This window comes from Leptonychotes weddellii, chromosome 12, assembly GCF_054177405.1.
Source record: "Leptonychotes weddellii isolate Sample4059 chromosome 12, ASM5417740v2, whole genome shotgun sequence".
In the NCBI taxonomy this organism is placed as follows: Eukaryota; Metazoa; Chordata; class Mammalia; order Carnivora; family Phocidae; genus Leptonychotes; species Leptonychotes weddellii.
This window is the reverse complement of record NC_138380.1, coordinates 42,674,209-42,691,037: the sequence shown is the minus strand read 5'-3', so window position 1 is coordinate 42,691,037 and position 16,829 is coordinate 42,674,209. Positions and strand designations below refer to the sequence as shown.

Here is a 16,829-nt window from a genome sequence, read left to right as displayed (position 1 = left end):
GAACTGTTGCCTTACAAATTGAAAGTCCTTTGTTTTAGCGTGAACCAAACCTGGCCTCAACTAATCTACAAAAAAGAAAAAAATAAGCGGGGAGGGGCTATCTTGTAGGGCCCATTTTGATAATTATTTTTTTGGCACAGACTACTGCTTGCATCAAAAAGCATTCTGGGTTTATCATTTTAACAAAATGACATCCCCAAAGCGAAAAACTGCAAATGTAGCTATTAGGGACTTCTTGGAGTACTTGTTTAAAGTATGTTATTATGGGGTTGAATATCTCTAGAGGGGCACTACTTCCTCCCCCAGACAACCTTATGGGTGAAAGAACAGATTAATCCAAAGGCATCTAGCCTCCGACAGTCCCTATCACAATGGCTAACTGCTTTAGGGTAGCAAACCCAAACGAGGTTCAAAAAATGAAAAAATGAAGGGCTGTTTCAACAGGATAATTCATACCTGATTATTAATACTTGGCTTTTGTAAAGTACTTTTACACAAAGACCTAGAACAATTACTATAACCCACGCAGGGGAGTAAAAAAAATATTGGTGATTTGCCTCAATTCTTAAAGCAAGGTAATTCAGAGTAAGAAGGTGCCTCCGGAAGGCCTGGTTTTTATTTCCCTACTAGAGCTGCAGGCAGCATTTTATTTCTTTCATGCATTTTGAAACATTTGCTATCTGGTGATTCTCTTCCAAAATGAATTCAAGGTGATTCTACTTGTGTTCCCTTCAAAAGGGTTTTTATTTAAAATCTAGTCTGGCATCTCCTTTGGCAGTCAGCGTGGAGACTGGAAGATGATTATGTGTGCGCACGGCCCACGGTCCACCCTGCTTTCTCTAGGGCAGTGATTCTCAACCTTTCTTAATCCAAAGCCTCCCCTGTGGAATCTGATGAAGGCTTGACAGGCTCTGTCAACAGTGTGGACCTATACGAGGATGCGAGGTTGTGTGCTAAACCAAAACTGTAGATAGAGCTTTGCAATCTGCCCTGATAAGATTTGGAAGCACACAAACTGTGCTCCCTCAGGAAATGTGAGACTCGAAATATAAGCCTATCTGAGAATACCAAAAGCAGTTAACTAATGAATAAAAAGTAAAGATCGAGTCCTTCGTTTGATTATTAGGTAGTTAGCTTTCTCCATAGAAGGCAAAACAGAAACACTCAAAGAATAAACACCTATGTTGCCGGCGGGAACTAGAGAACTAGTCCCACGATCTTGTTTTACGTTAGTTTGATGTGGCAAGTGGGGAGGCGCAACCATATTATTCTGAAACCCCTGTTGAGAGCTCTTTTTCCTGCTGGAAGCTGCCCCATGAATTTTGTTGCTTCTGTGGCCATTAGACTTTGATTTCATCCTTATCAGCATCATGATTACGTGTGTACGATCTAAACAAGAGGCTGTTTGTTCTTCTTTATGGAGAATATTTATCAGCATTCATTTTCCAACCGTAAGATAACTAACATAATTACTAACACATTACTTTAAGAAATATATCCTTATTCACATATATCTTTCAGGTTCCTACACTTTTACAGACCCTCGAAATCCTAGGTCCTCAGTTCCTATACTTACAACGTATAAAGTGCTTTGCTATCCATAGACAAAAAGTGCCACTCAAGTCATCTATTTTATACGGGGCTTTGACACATATGCTGTTCATAGCGGTGATTGGCGCTGTTTTATTGTGACCTCTCATGGAAGCAAAAGGTTTATTGTGAAACAATTTGGGGTGTGCCAAGGATTGTAGGCAGTTAGTTCCTTGTGATTGTAGAAGCCCAAAGAACGGAATTCAAAGTGTTTTTTTAAGGAAGGGGCCATGAACACTTTGTGCCTGGGAGATTGAACACTGCCTAGGAAAGGTGGGATGGAGCAGGACATACTTGGGGAAAAAACGGAGACTAAAATCAATCTCTCCAAGATAGCCACCAGGTGGGATTTTCTTTCTTTTTTCTTCTAGAAGTGTAAGAAAGCAAGAGAATCTTGTTTTATGTCTTGTTTTGTTTTATTTTCCTTATTTGTTGTTTCCTAGGTCACAGAAGAAAAGTGTGGGAGGATTTAGTAAAAATAGGAGCTTGACTCCATTTTCTAAGAAAGAGTGTCTGCATTATCTGCAGCTAAACTTAGGGTGCAGGTGTCTTGGCGGTTGTGATTTTAGAAAAGTGCTGTATCTATAATCCAAATGCAAATAATATGACATTTCATTTTGAGGCCAAATATATATATATATATATATATATAAGTTTTATATACTAGTTTTATATACTAGTTCCTATATTATATATATCATTAGTTTTATATATTATATATTAGTTTTCTTTTTCTCCATTTTCATTTTGTTTTTGTTTGTTTTGTTTTAAAGATTTATTTATTTGCCAGAGAGAAAAAGAAAGAGAGAGAGAGAACAAGCAGGGGGGAGCGGCAGGCAGCGGGAGAAGCAGGCTCCCTGCTGAGCAGAGAGCCTGATGCAGGACTCAATCCCAGGACCCCGGGATCGTGACCTGAGCCAAAGGCAGACGCTTAACCGACTGAGCCACCCAGACATCCCTGTTTTGTTTTTTAACCAGGGGTTGCCTTCTATTTAACAGACTAAAAGTAACTTTCTTTTACACATGCCATTTTAAGCAAAGGGCATCTGGGAAAAGCAAGGAAGGCTGTCTGAATTTAAATGGGCATAAAATCAAAGAGGAAAGAATTAGTATTTAAGGCTACAATAAGTTGTTCTAAAAATACAGTTGTCCCACTGACCCCAGAATTGACAGGGATCAATTTTGGTTTTGATAGGGCCCCTTACCAATTACATTCCTTTGGAGGTGGGAGATGCAATTCACCCTCCTGAATGTTTTCAGATTAAGAGCAATTAAGTGATTTATTTGTCCTATTAATGCTAATTTCTCAGATGGGCATTTTTATTTTGTAAAATTTGGAGAAGAGAAAGGCTTTTGTAGGTGAGATTCTTACTATTTTGTTATTTATGTTACTCACCATTTGATTACTTATATTTTGCAAATGAATTTGGAAATGCGAGGTAGTCTTTAAAACAAGCTTCAAAAAAAATGTTTTTAAATTAACTTTTAGAATCCCAAACTTAGTTTTTTAGGTGATAAATACATGCCTGAAAAGCCAAGTTCATAATGAAAGTGCAGATACAACTTAATGACAGCAATGTTAAAACACCCTTTTCTGTGTGCATGTTTTTTTAAAGGCTCCCACATGTGGAGTACAATGCCTGGCAGCCACGAATGAACATTGGCCAGAGAGAGGATATTATTTATCACAACTATAAAATGGCTTGTTTGAGATAGTGCTATGTTTACAGTTTACTTTTATCAAGTGGAAGCACCTTAGAACCAACCAATCTATTCTACATTTATATTTGTAGACAGTGGTGCCAAGTACATTATTCTACAAAGCTATGAATTGGTCTTTGTGAATTACTACATAAAGTGGAGATTTGAGGCACTTATCTAAGTAAATAAGAAACACACACACATGCAATCCACAACACCCTGATTGTTGATGGCAGGAAGAGTTTATAGACTGAAATTAGCCAAACTAGTTAGTGAACCAATCGAATTAATTTAATCGTTGCCAAAACTTCATTGCCCCTCCGTTCCTGGGCGGACCTCATCCTTCCATTAGAGAATCAACATTTGTCCCATGTGCTTCCATGCCTTCTGCTAAGCAGACATCAGGCAGGGATGCACTCTGTTGAACTATAGCCCATTTGGAAATTCTTTTGGGAAATCTGATGGTAGATCGGTTGGCTTATTCTGAGGACATTTCAGTTTGAAGCCACTAATTCTGCCATTCAATTCTTCTCAATGCATGTGCAACATTCACTTTCTTCACAGATTGAACATGAACCTGAGCTTATCAGTGTGAAGATGATTATTATGAATAGCTAAATTCAGTAGTTGCTCAGTGTGTTAGGCAATATTCTCAGAGTTTTACATCTACTGCCTCATTCAGTCCTCACAACAACTCAAAGAACTTTATTCCGATTTGATCCCCAATTATAAACAAGGTCGTTGAAGTTTAGCTGGCTTATGTTTCCTGCCTAGAGTCACCCAGTAAGTGTAAAGTGGAGATTCCCACCCAAGTCACCTGGCTCCAGAGTCCACTACCTAAAGGGTGTGCTCTGGACTTTTAATAGGATTCAGCTCTTGAGTTAAAAACTTGGTCTTTTCAAAAAGTCCCTGGTAAATGTGAGGACCAAGTTAAAGGCAAGCTACACATTTTCAGGTGAATCCCATTAAATATTATCCTTAATGTCATTCAGACACGGCAGAAAAGTTTGCCAATATCACCGTTGAAAGTGCATGGGGACTTGTACTCTCTGGTCTTTTCAACACGGCTTTGATATGTCTCCTTCCAGAATGAAGTGTCCATGTTGAAAAATGAGGTGGCACAGCTGAAACAGTTGTTGTTAACGCATAAAGACTGTCCAATAACAGCCATGCAGAAAGAATCACAAGGATATCTAAGTAAGTCGTTGACTTTTTTCTTTTCTTAGTGTCCAGTTTTTTTTGCCACTAATTTTGCATTGGATTTTACTGGAAGAGCAAAAGTAAAGCATAGATTGCACACCCCAGCAGATATCATAGTAGAATTCTTCAGTGGCTGCCAGACTATTGCATCAGAGGGATCCCTCTTTTCTGACCCCATCCCCATGCCCACCACCTCCCGATAATTTCTGGCTAGACTTTCCCTGGCATTTCACATTGTAAAATCCTACCGAATTCCAATTCCACAGCCAGTAGGAAAATAGCTTGCGGGAGCCCAACTACCAGTGGGCTAGCTGCCTTCCAGAGAAATCAGTGGGCTGGGGTAGAGGCATTGGGTGAATCACATCCAGTGCCTTCAGGGATGCTGCCTATTATTCACTGGGCTGAAAAGCTCGTGACCTCAGCTTAGTTTTCCAATAAGTAAAGTGAATCCCTTTCTCTAGACCCCAGTTTCTGCATCTAGAATGTCCATAAGTTAAATGCTAGCTGAGTGGGGGATGGTGGGAGGAGCAGGGATTCATGGCTGAAGGTCAATTTATTTTCAAATAATTTTTTAGATTGAGCAACACAGATTCTCCCACCACATGTGAGTATTTTTCCACATTTGATATATGGATGGCTATTTGAAGATACAAACATGGGGAAGTTCACATACCGAGACTCGAGAACACATGCAATCATGTTGCTGGTATAGAAAGCATGGCTTTGCTTGTAGCTATAAAGTGGGAAGGCATAGCTTTTGACTACAGTTTAAAATAAAGTTTTGAAATTAACGTCCAGGAGTAAATGTGTGAAACTCTTCTATTTCTAGTAAACACGTAGTAATGTTTCCCTGAGTAGCCCCTCAGGTCCACCCGAGAAGAGCTATATTGGTGTGTGTGTGTGTGTGCTTTCTCCTAGGTCCGGAGAGCAGCCCTCCTGCCAGTCCCGTCCCAGCTTGCTCTCAGCAGCAGGTCATCCAACATAATACCATCACCACTTCCTCTGCAGTGAGCGAGGTGGTGGGAAGTTCCACCCTCAGTCAGCTTACCACTCACAGAACAGACCTGAATCCCATCCTTTAAAATCCGCCGGTGGGTCAGACCTTGCCTCCAAGAAGAGCTGTCGCATATCATGCGTCCTTTCTTTTAAGGGCATTTTTAGAATTAACTCAGACCTGGAAGACTCCTCAGCCCTTCAGAGACTGGCTTTCATTTTTATAGTTATTATGGAAATGTTGTCTTTTATACTTAGTTATATAAGAAAAAAAGGGAGTTATGCAATTAATTAATCTATCAGCTTGGGAAATGCTTTGGTGCTTTTCTCCAATTTTCTGGTACCAGTTAACTTGTTTATAAACTGAACTCTTTCTGTATATAGACACGGTTTCATTCTTACCAGTCCAGCCCTTTGCCTGAAACATTGAATCTTGTTAAACCGCAGCTTTTAGCCAAAATGAGGCATACCTAGATGTCACGTAAACATATGCAAGGTAACTGGGTGGTGAGTCTGATGACATCGTAACACACGTTGAGTTTGCGCTGTGATGTCGCCAGAGTTCCAGATAAACACAGAGCCTTTTCCATATTTTTTTCTCTTCCTAAAAAAATTATAAGATCTGCTGATGTCCAAATAAAACCACCGAGCATTTCGCCCCCTCTCCTCCTCCTCTTGGTCCACTTCCTCGATTTGTCCTCTAATTTCCTCCAGTCTTCCTTTCCATTGCCACTTTTCCCTGGGCTCCCTGTGTATTCTTCATTTTTACTTTCTTCTGTTTTATTTTTCCCCCTTTAGCATTGCAGATAAAGAAGAAAATAATGCTTAAAGGAAAAAAAAAAAAGCAAATCTCAAAAATAAGGATCTAGCCATTGCTTTTCTTGCCTGTAACCCACAGCTGGAGTTCATTCACCTCTTGCTTTTTCCAAAATGGTAAGCAGGAGATGTTTAATGTGCCTGATGTAAGGTTTTTAATAATCAGAGCAAATAAAAGGTGGCTTAGCCGTAGGTAAGGCACTGTTGAAAGCCAGCTGTGGAGATACCAGGGAAGGGAGCCTTGTAAGCCTCGATTGTGAAGGTCCAGATTATGATGCAGGCTATAACATCACACCCTCGAATTACAACTGGTTTTATATGGCCTGCCTATAAGGTTGAAAATCCATATGCTATATAATGATTCAGAAGGGCTCTATTCACTACACAGATTACATTGTTCAATCATCAGCTGCTAATAGACTAAGATTCATTATTTTTTTTTTTCTTAAGCCTATGGAACTGGCTTTGCTGTTCTGGTGGATAAAAGTAGACGCACCACTGGAGGAACAAAGAGAGAAAGAAAACCTAATGTTTCCATAGGGGTGCTTTCAGCCCTCCCAGAACAGCCAAAGCCTTCTTTGGCTGCTGAAAGAATCCCATGGATATGGCTACTCCACTCTTCTGAATAATTCTGATTTATATTTCCAACAACTTTCATCGATTCGCCCATTATGGAAAGCATATAGTCCCGAACCACAGTTGTGCCTCCTTGAAACAAGCCATTCTACTGTGCTAATGTTTTAATATCACATCTCGCAAGTAACAGGGGCTAATGTTTCCCTCTAGCAGTCTAGACAGGTGCTGGTGTTTCATCTCCATTTGAATGCTTGACCTCCTAACATGAGTGTGTGTGTGTGTGTGTGTGCACATACGCGCATGCACGCACATTCATGGGATTTAAAATAATAGTATTTTACAAAAGGTGTAGCTTTTATAAGAGTTCAAGAAAGGGAAAGACATGTATGGGTGTGTGTCTATGTGTTTATCTCTCACTATAGCATAAGAATCTATTTTGGAGAAAAAAGAAAATATGAGGGTCGTGAAGCATGATTTTTATAACTAGTTTCAGTTTTATCTAAAAATTTACTTTTTAAATCAGTATTTATCAACAATTTTTTTTTAAATATATGCAGTGCTTTCAAAAGGAAGTTTTGAGTTTCCAGGGAAACTCATGACTGGCTTTGTGGTCTAGAAATCAAAACAAAAACAAAAACAAAACAAAAAAACAAACACACACACAAACAAAAAAAAACAAAAAAATTTAGAGAAAAAAGAAAAATGCAAAGGATTTTCTATTATATTTTAAACAAACATATCTTTTTTTAAGTATTTTAAATACTGAATTCATAGTTGTTTTGTTTTGCATCCCAGCAGTAACAGCTGAATGGTTGAACCTAACTGGCTTCCTAAGAAATATTTAAGATATATCTGTATTCTGATATTAAATTTAATTTTTTCAAAACTCCTTTCTAGGACCACGTATGTGTCTCTCTAAAAAAGAGAAAGAGCTCGTTGCAATGTTTGCTTGGGTTTTAAATTTTTTTATGTTTTTCTTATTTTTTGCTTTAAGTAAACAAAAACTTTTCTTTCTTTACTGCATGCATAGCACTTAATGAAATGGATTTTTAAAAAATCCACTAGTAATATCAGAATATCCAGGGAGTGGGCTGTCACTAAAATTATGGTTTACTTCTGTTCCACCTCTTGATTGAATATTTAGTTGTTTAACTGAAAGCCTCTGTGGTGAAGAACTTGCCTGAGTTTTCTTAATTCAGCAACTTGACAGTTTGACTGATGTGCATTATATAGTGGTCAATTATGTCTGTTTTTTATGCTAAGTAGGCAAACCAACCACACACACACACACACACACGTTAGCAAACGGCTCTCAACATATAATTAGAATAAACTGTCTTCTTGTTATACTTAGAGCCTTTAGGTATGTTCAGTGTGGCAATACAGTAAAATGGAAGGCGCCAGCTCGTTGTCAGAGCGTCTTGAAACCCTGAACAGAAAGGCTCGTTGGTCAAATCCAATACTCGGCTTATCAATATTAAGTACTTCACTGGAAGGTTCAGCCTTCACCAGACCGTGGAACAATCAGTCTCCCTGAAAACCCCTCCGTGCCCTCCATTTTTTGCCAATCTGGGAAAACATCTTTTTTCTGCCCCGTTCTCCTCTCCCACTCAGTTCCTGGGTCATCCACCTATATCTTCACGGATCCATTGTAATGACCTTCAGAGCACCCATCCTGAGGAGGGACGGGCCCTGCAACACTGCCTCTCATTCATATGTGGGGTTTTTTATTGGCAGCATCTGCCTTTGAAGTCACTGTCAGCCTACCTGGAAGTTTCTACAGTGCTTCCCCTGCCTTATGTGATGGGACTTGACTTAGATAGGTACCCCTGATGGCATTTCTACCAGCTGATCCTAAATTGAGGCATCCAAATAGTATTTCTTCTTTTTTTTTTTTTTAAAGATTCATTTATTCATTTGAGAGAGCGAGAATGAGAGAGAGTACATGAGAGGGGGGGGTCAGATGGAGAAGCAGGCTCCTCGCCGAGCAGGGAGCCCGATGCGGGACTCGATCCCGGGACTCCAGGATCACGACCTGAGCCGAAGGCAGCTGCTTAACCAACTGAGCCACCCAGGTGCCCCAAATCGTATTTCTTCTTAAAAGACATTTCCCAACATATGATGCCAGGACAGGTAGAGTAAATCCTAGCCACGGATGAACGTACTCATTTTAAAGCCTGTGTTAAGCTGATGTTTTTCCTTTACACCCCCACTCATCCCTCCCCACGTCCACGTCGGTGTGTGCGAGTCACAGTGTTCACGCGGCCTGTGGGGGACAGCAGTTTGTGCGGTGTCACTGATTGAACTGTGATAATTAGGATGACTTACTTGGAGCAAATGCTCTTTGGAGCCTGTCTGGTCAAAGAACTCAAATGCAGTGCATGTTCTGAACAGAGGGGCATCAGTGGTGAATGTTCAGGTGGTTTTGTTGCCTGTTATGTAAATTTTGGTGTGTCAGTTGAGTTTGCCATTAAAACCTGAAACCAGCTGCGGTGAAAGACCAGCCCTTGGCTGGGGAGTTTTAAGCATCAGTAACTGCTATCAAACTAGCCATCCAGTTAGGATAGAATGTGCTTCTTTCTGGTTAATAAAAACCATCTAAGAAAATATATATGTATGTATGTGTGTATACAGTGGAATTCAAGGACCAAAGCAAAATTTGAACAGGAATCTATTAATTTAGAATTTTATAAGATATTTATTAATAAATGTTATTTTAAAACATTCCATTTGAACAGTATTCTTCTGTAGGATCTACTTGTTTTTAAAGTATTAGTTCATAATAAACTACTCTAGTTGTGTATATCTTCATTTTTCAGGGTTTCAAATGGCTATTCTCCATTATTTGGTGGAAATGTTTTGCTTAGATCTCTGTGCATAGAAATTTCAAGGATTTTTATTGCTCTGTGAGTTATTTTTTAATCTATGTTCTGAACAGTTTTTTTAAACATTTATTTCTTCTTTTTTTTTTTAATTTTTAAAGTAAGCTCTTTCCTTTAGGAAGCAGAGTTCAGCTAAAGGGAATCAGTAACTATAACTGGAACAGCTTTCTTTAAAAGTGTAGAAACAACTTCATCTCTGCTTCTCTCCACCCCACCCCAATTTCCTAGAATGCCTTGCACTATTCAGCTTCCTTAGTGCTCTTTTTTCCCCTTCCCAAACAATGTGCCGTAGCTTTAAGCCATTCAAGTTCCATTATGCAGTATATCTGAGAAGGAAAAGGAAACAACCCATTTAAATTTGAATAAAACTGTGCCTATGCGAACAGTAGCTATTTAGAGTCTCCTGCTTTTAAAATAATTTATATTTTAAAATTGCACTTTAGCTTTTTCGATCCCTTTCTGTTTCTCTTGTTCTCTCTCAAAGCCCCTCCCTGTCCTCAGACTTGCCTTCTGCTCTCCCCTTTCCAACTCCCCACCCTTCCCCTCAGGCTCTGAGCTGCATCATTTAAAATACTTTACAGAATATTTGCACCAGGTACATGTGCGTGCGTTCCTTAGTATCCTAGCAAAGACAGGTTCCTCACATCAGCCTGGATGAAGCCTGCTACAAGAAAACCAAGGAGAAGAGCCAGTTTATACTCTTTAACCCTTTATTCATAGCATGTTTTTTTTTTTAAAGTTATATTATGCAACAGATATGAGGCAGCAGCTAAGCTACACTTAAGAATTTTCTATCTCATCCTCCAAACCGAAGTGTCCTGAATGAGCCAGGAGACTTAACTCTTTTGTGCACCATGGTGCATATGGACTGTGGCCCCAGCCGTTGTCTCTCTGAGGCTGTTGAAGTAACAGTGGCCCTGTCTATTTCATTCCTAGGTCTCAAAAATACAATGTTGCCTTGCGACGTAATTAGGGACAGCACCTCTATTTTACAATGATAATCTGAGAAAGACAAGAAGACACGGAAGCAATAAACTTATCAATAAAATTCAATACCAAAACAAAGAAATGAAAACAAAGACAAAAACCCTAACTCATCATGTTGTGAAAATGAAAAAGTGTACATCCGCTCAAAATATTTTACTATTTCTTGTGGAGTTTTTCAGTGATGTTAATGCTTATAGCCAAATTGCTTAAAGAGTGTTTATATATTTTTTTCCTTATAAATTGTCTATTTTTTAAAAAAAAAAAAAGAAACTATTTACCACAAGTTGAAGAGGGGGGTAAGGCCAAATTGCCAGCATTTGTTAAAAGATTAATATTCTTAAGTGGCGCTCTGATACGTTTCCAAGCTTATCATCAGAGGGGAATCAGTAACGATCAGCTCTTGTATTTCGACCAACTTATTAATATGTAGCTCATTAGAAACCAGGATTTAGAAAGCTTTTCATAAGCCATTTAGGATTTCCTACCTTGAGTTTCATATTACAGAACTTTCTAGGATTTTTTAAAAAAAGAGAATCATTTTAGCCTCAGGACTGAGAATGTGGAACCTGAATAAATTAGCTTTAAGTATATCATTAAAATCTTATGCACAAGAAGCTCATTAGAGTCTAGTTGGCTCCTTTAGAATGCCAATGGCGTTGGCAGGAGATAATGAAAGGTATCAGCAGTGGGCCAGTGGAGGGGGTTTCAGAGAAGGGACCCTTCCCAACCAGCCAGCCAGTGGAAGAGAAGACCTACTCACCCTCTTTCCTTCTATGTTCTGCTAAATCACACCTGCCTCAGAGAGAGGAGTTTTGCCTTTGAGGTTTGTCTTAGAGAAATGATAAGCTTGAAATGTTCTCCCTGGAGAGGACATGCGGTTTGGGATCTTCTGAAAAGGCCCAGAAAAATGGCTCCGTTCAAACACAACATTCTAGGACAATTGGAATATAGATATTGTCCAAAACTAGAACTTAAAAAAAAAAAAGTTTAGCCTTGTGCAAAGTAAGTGCTAACTAAGGAAGATCCCCCCCCCCAAAAAAAGGTGCTGTCACTTTAAGTTCTGGACTGGGGGGTTGTTTGTAATTGTCAACAGCAAAGCATTTATGTTTGTCTGTCTATTTGTAAAGCAACCACCTTCCTTACTGGGAGGAGAAAAAAAATTGGGGGTACATACATGTAAATACTTGCTGCAGCATTTAATATGTTCAATTTTATGTTAAGCTTTTTGTTGCATCGTGAACGCATTTATTGTTACCAATGGACAATGAGTTCATTAAGACTGTTCAACTAGGTCAGATTTTTACATCTCTTTCGAGCAAGAGGAGACAAGATTTTGTGCATTTGTACAAATGTTAATAATATCACTGCAATTCCAATATAATAAAGCACTCAAATGCAAATAATACATGTAACTTTTGTATGATGAAATTCGGGTTTGGGGATAATGGTTTCTATTCTGCACATGGTCTCATTCCTGCCTTGTAAATCAAGGCTTGGTCTTTCAGGGTCATGATTCTCTAGGGATGGAAGGAGGTGAGATTTTCTCCTTCCTAGACCACCACTGTGCTCCCACAGCCTCCTCCATCCAACTTCCCAACTGAGCCACCAATCTAACACACTCACAGTGGGTTGGCTACACAGCAAAACTTCGCTTTGGGGTCCACAGATTCTAGCAGTCAAGAAGAACAGCCAGCATAAGTTTATGTTCAAGATGTCTAGGAGCCAAGAAGCACATGCTGGCCACTCAGGCAATCAAATCTTGGAATTCTCTGCCTGGCTTCCAGAAAAGTCCTAAGGTCAGTCTTAGCCCCTTTAGGTGTGAACTCTTCAAGATATCTCCCTTCCTTCTTCCCCCTGCTACCTTCTTTCCCTCCACTTCTTTCATTAAATGTGTTAGTCACTCTCCTCTTTCCCTTAGGTTCAATGTCTGATCCATCAGCGTGGCCAGAATCCAACCACCACTGATCACTGACTTTACTATTACAGCTCTGTCCAAATTACCAGCACCTCTCACCTGGATTATTGCAACACTCTCCTTACTGGTGGCCAGAGGGAACCTTTGGAAAGGGATATCAGACCGTGTCCCTCCACTGCTCAAAACCCTATAAGGACTTCTCTCCTCGTTCAAAGCAAAAGCCAAAGTCCTTACTGCCGAATTCTGTGAAGGCCCTCCATGACCTGCACCCTCATTAATTCCCTGAGCTCATCTCCTTACCATTTTCCTTCCCCCCTCACCTCTCCAGCTCCCCTGATATCCTTGAGATTCCTCAAACATTCCCTCTACCCAGAATATTCTTCTCCCAAATGTCAGCATCACTTCCTCACCCGCCTCCCAACTAGTTAAGCCTTTCCTGACCATCCTATATAAAATTATGCCACCATCACTCTTCATTCTCACCTGCCTGGCACAGACTTTATTTTCTATAGCATTTACCAACATCTAACATAATTTTCATTTAATGGTCATTTTTATTCTCTGTCTCCTCTAAGTGGAATGTAAGCCCCACAAGAGCAAAGGCATTTTCTATTTCGTCCACACTTGTGACCCAAGATCTAGAATAGTCCTATGCAATAAGCACACAATAAACGTTTGGGGAACCGATAAGCTTCCGTTTCCTTTCTGTCTTCTTTCTTGATCTCAGAACTCTCCAACCCAACCACCTGGTCCTGTGGCCACAACAGTCATATTTTAAAATCAAGTACCAGGAGGTGTCATCTGACTCATAGCCTGACAGGATATTTGAAATTGGGACAGAAACAACAATTTGGGCAGAAGATGACTGCTGTTCTAATGGCAAATCCCATCTGTTACTTTTACATGTAGACCACTCACTCCACTCATGGTTCCCAAGAGAGTCTTTCTAATGCCCATCCCGCAGTCATTTGCAATTTCAAAGCCATTACTATTGGTTAAAAAAAAATTGTTATGATCCCACAATTATACTTGGAAGATAGGCAGCTCTAATCTCCATTCTATGTTTCATCCCTTTGTCCCTGGAGCTTCATAACGTCCTTTTATCTTATACTCTCTATTGTGGTCGGTTATTGGTTGGTTGCTGGATCACATTTTAATTTTGCATTACATATTTTCTTATCCAACAAAAACAGTGTTTTATCAACACAACCTGCCTTGTGGTTTGAAACCTTAAGTATCCTCACTATGAGATCATAAAACTCCAGAGCACGATGAGTCCCCTTTTCAAAGTAACTGAAAACAAGACAGTTCGTGAGATCTGTTCTCATGGCAGTAATGCTGATTTTATCAAAACAGCCATGAAAATTAGGCCTTAAAAGAGAAAAAAACAATATATTGATTTTTAAAATATAGAGTCTGGGTTTAGACTTGCACACTTTAGAAGCTACTTCTTTAGGAACTATAGATGGTTTTTCAAAATGGCTGAAAGGGTGGATAAATTATCACATCTAAAAAAGTAGTAGCTAGTAGACCTAGAAAAACTAATAATAATAATAATGAAAATGGTTGTATTTAAACCTGAAAATTCATGAATTTTTTAGTAACCACTAAGTTTCATCTTATATGTTGTCAGGTACTGTGTCTTTGCTTCTATCATATTTCCTTGTACCAACTGGAGGCTGAATCACAGCATTGTCAGCAATCTTCCATAAATCAACATAGACCCAGTAGGCTATAAAACAGTTCCCCTATAAATCGCTTGCACTTTCCCAGAAAGAGAGCTGCCTACGTGTTTTTTAAAATGAAAAAGGAAGATCCTACATTCACAACACATTCCTAATTCCTTAATATTACAGGAAGAAAATTGTTCTGATTATCTAAGCATGATTGTATTTACACAGGGTAAGTCTGTGATCTACTATTACTACATTTGCATTATCTTAAATGAGCACTCTTCTATTTAAGTTGGCTTGCTGACATTGGTCAATCACAGAGTGAATTTGCTTCAAGAAAGAGAAACCCTGCCTGCGGCTGGAGTGAAGGTGGATTTCTTCTAAGGATGTAAGAGGTCACTCATGGAGCCCAACCAGGTACTGCAGCAACTATCCCAACAACTCTGGAAAGTCATTAAATAGCTCATCTCTCTGGCTTGTCTGTCTCTCTTCCCGCTGTATCATTCCTCTTTCTGTTCTGTGTCTGCTCCTATCTCTCTTTCTCTCCCTCCCTTTCTCTCTCTCTGTCTCTACAAACTGGTGTGTATACTCACTTACTTGTTTCTGTGTGGGCCCATCATTTCTGCTCCAAAATGATAGCCTCAGCCTCCAGCATATCGTTGGTCTTCTAGTTCAAACACCCAACATCAGCTCAGTCTCTGTCTTTCTACTCCGATTTCCCAGGAGAGAGAATCACATTGACGGGATCGGGTCAGGCATTTAACCCTAGTACAATCAACTGTGTCTAGGGAAGTGCGGCTACATACATTGAAGGCTCCTACTTTGAGGGGCAGAACTGGATTTCCAAAAAGGGAGTGAGGAGAAAATGATTGCTAAAGAGAAATTGTTCTGTCTAAAACAACTTACAGAAATTTAGTCGTTTACCCTTAAAACATACCAAGAAAAAAAAGGACAGTGAGGAGATTAACGAATGAATGAATGGTTAATGAGTTATCTTTTTATTGAAAGCTTGGAATTGAAACAAATAGAATATTCATTAGAGATTAGTTAAAAGTAATTTTTTTACCAAGCTAAGAATTTTTCTGTATATTATGGCTCAGTTGGTAGGCCATAATATCCAAAATATAAAAACTAACCATCAAAAAGAGTGAGAATGATTTTAGTTTGTCATGTTTACCAGGATTTCCCATTCTCTGTCTTTGAACTGAATGATTACACTTACACTTTTCAAGAAAGACCTTTGCTATATATATATATATATTTTTTTAATATATAATCTCTGTAGCTGATTCCAGTGTGTTTGTGTTTGTAAGAATGTCAGCATAATGTCTCCAAGGTGAGGTTAAGAAACACTCTTGTCTTTGGGGTGCCTGGGTGGCTCAGTCCTTAAGCATCTGCCTTCGGCCCAGGTCATGAGGACCCAGGACCCTGGGATCGAGCCCCGCATTGGGCTCCCTGCTCCATGGGAGGCCTGCTTCTCCCTCTCCCACTCCCCCTGCTTGTGTTCCCTCTCTCGCTGTGTCTCTCTCTGTCAAAATAAATAAATAAAATCTTAAAAAAAAAGAAACACTCTTGTCTTAAAACTCCCTCCAGGTACTATAATAACTAATGAAGGCTTTGTGACAAGGAAACATGGCAGTTTTTATCAATAAGCCTCCAAGAAAGCAAGAGAAAGAAGACTAGAACAAGAGCTTAAAAGAATGTAACAATCTGGAGTCAGAATTAATAGTTCTTCATTTTAATACCAAATTGCCCATTGATTTCTATATGACCTTAAACAAACACAGATTTCTGTACCTTACTTGTCTCCTTTGTCAGGATAAACACACATGGAGTGAAGTGGGAATTATTTCTGTGGTGCCTATCTACAGAACTCAGCCTAGTACCGCCACCACACCTTTCTCTGGAAATTGCTCTCCCCCCACTCTATCATCTGACTTCTCCAGGAGATTCCATGGTCCAGCCCTCTGGCCATAGCTTCTTAGTCCAATACTCTGCCCCTAACTCCCAATGGAACAGCAACTGGATACTTAGGTAGGGGACCTAGGGAGTCAGTCTCTCCTCTCTCTCTCTGTCTGGTAGCTTGGAATCAAAAAGATGCAAAACTTAGGAGCTACCAGGATCCAGGTTTCTGCCAGGTAAGGGAACTCTGTCTATAGCGAGAGAGAGGGAGAGAGATAAAGCCCAAACAGCAGAAGCAGAAGCAAGAGGCAGAAAGAGAGCTCTGGAAATGGTCATTTCCTGTTGAAATAGTTCTTAATGGTTCATTGCAACCACGACCCTCCTCCCAGCATTGTCTTACCATGAGATAGCCCAAGGTCCATCTGATAAATCTCTTATTTTGCTTGAGCTAGTTCGGGAGGGTTGCTTGGAAGCAATAAAGGTCTAATTCATGCTCTATTCCTAAAGCTACCATGAGAAACCACTAGAAGGACTTCTTCAGCCTTTTGAGTGTCTGTCATACTGATGGAGGAAAGGAGATGTCACATCCCCAGC

At 39.7% G+C, this 16,829-nt stretch overlaps 1 protein-coding gene across 4 annotated transcripts in view; it reads left to right on the top strand.

The window, feature by feature from the left end:
* The window catches only part of CREB5 (cAMP responsive element binding protein 5), a 395,972-nt gene extending 383,824 nt beyond the window's left edge, over positions 1 to 12,148 (top strand). For all 4 annotated transcript variants that reach the window (XM_081800341.1, XM_081800339.1, XM_081800340.1 and 1 more), the window contains 2 exons: positions 4,380 to 4,488; positions 5,410 to 12,148. In XM_081800341.1, the coding sequence (XP_081656467.1) occupies positions 4,380 to 4,488; positions 5,410 to 5,573 (273 nt within the window). In that variant the 3' untranslated portion in view covers positions 5,574 to 12,148. The remainder of the gene's footprint in view (positions 1 to 4,379; positions 4,489 to 5,409) is intronic.
* Positions 12,149 to 16,829: the final 4,681 nt, after the last annotated feature.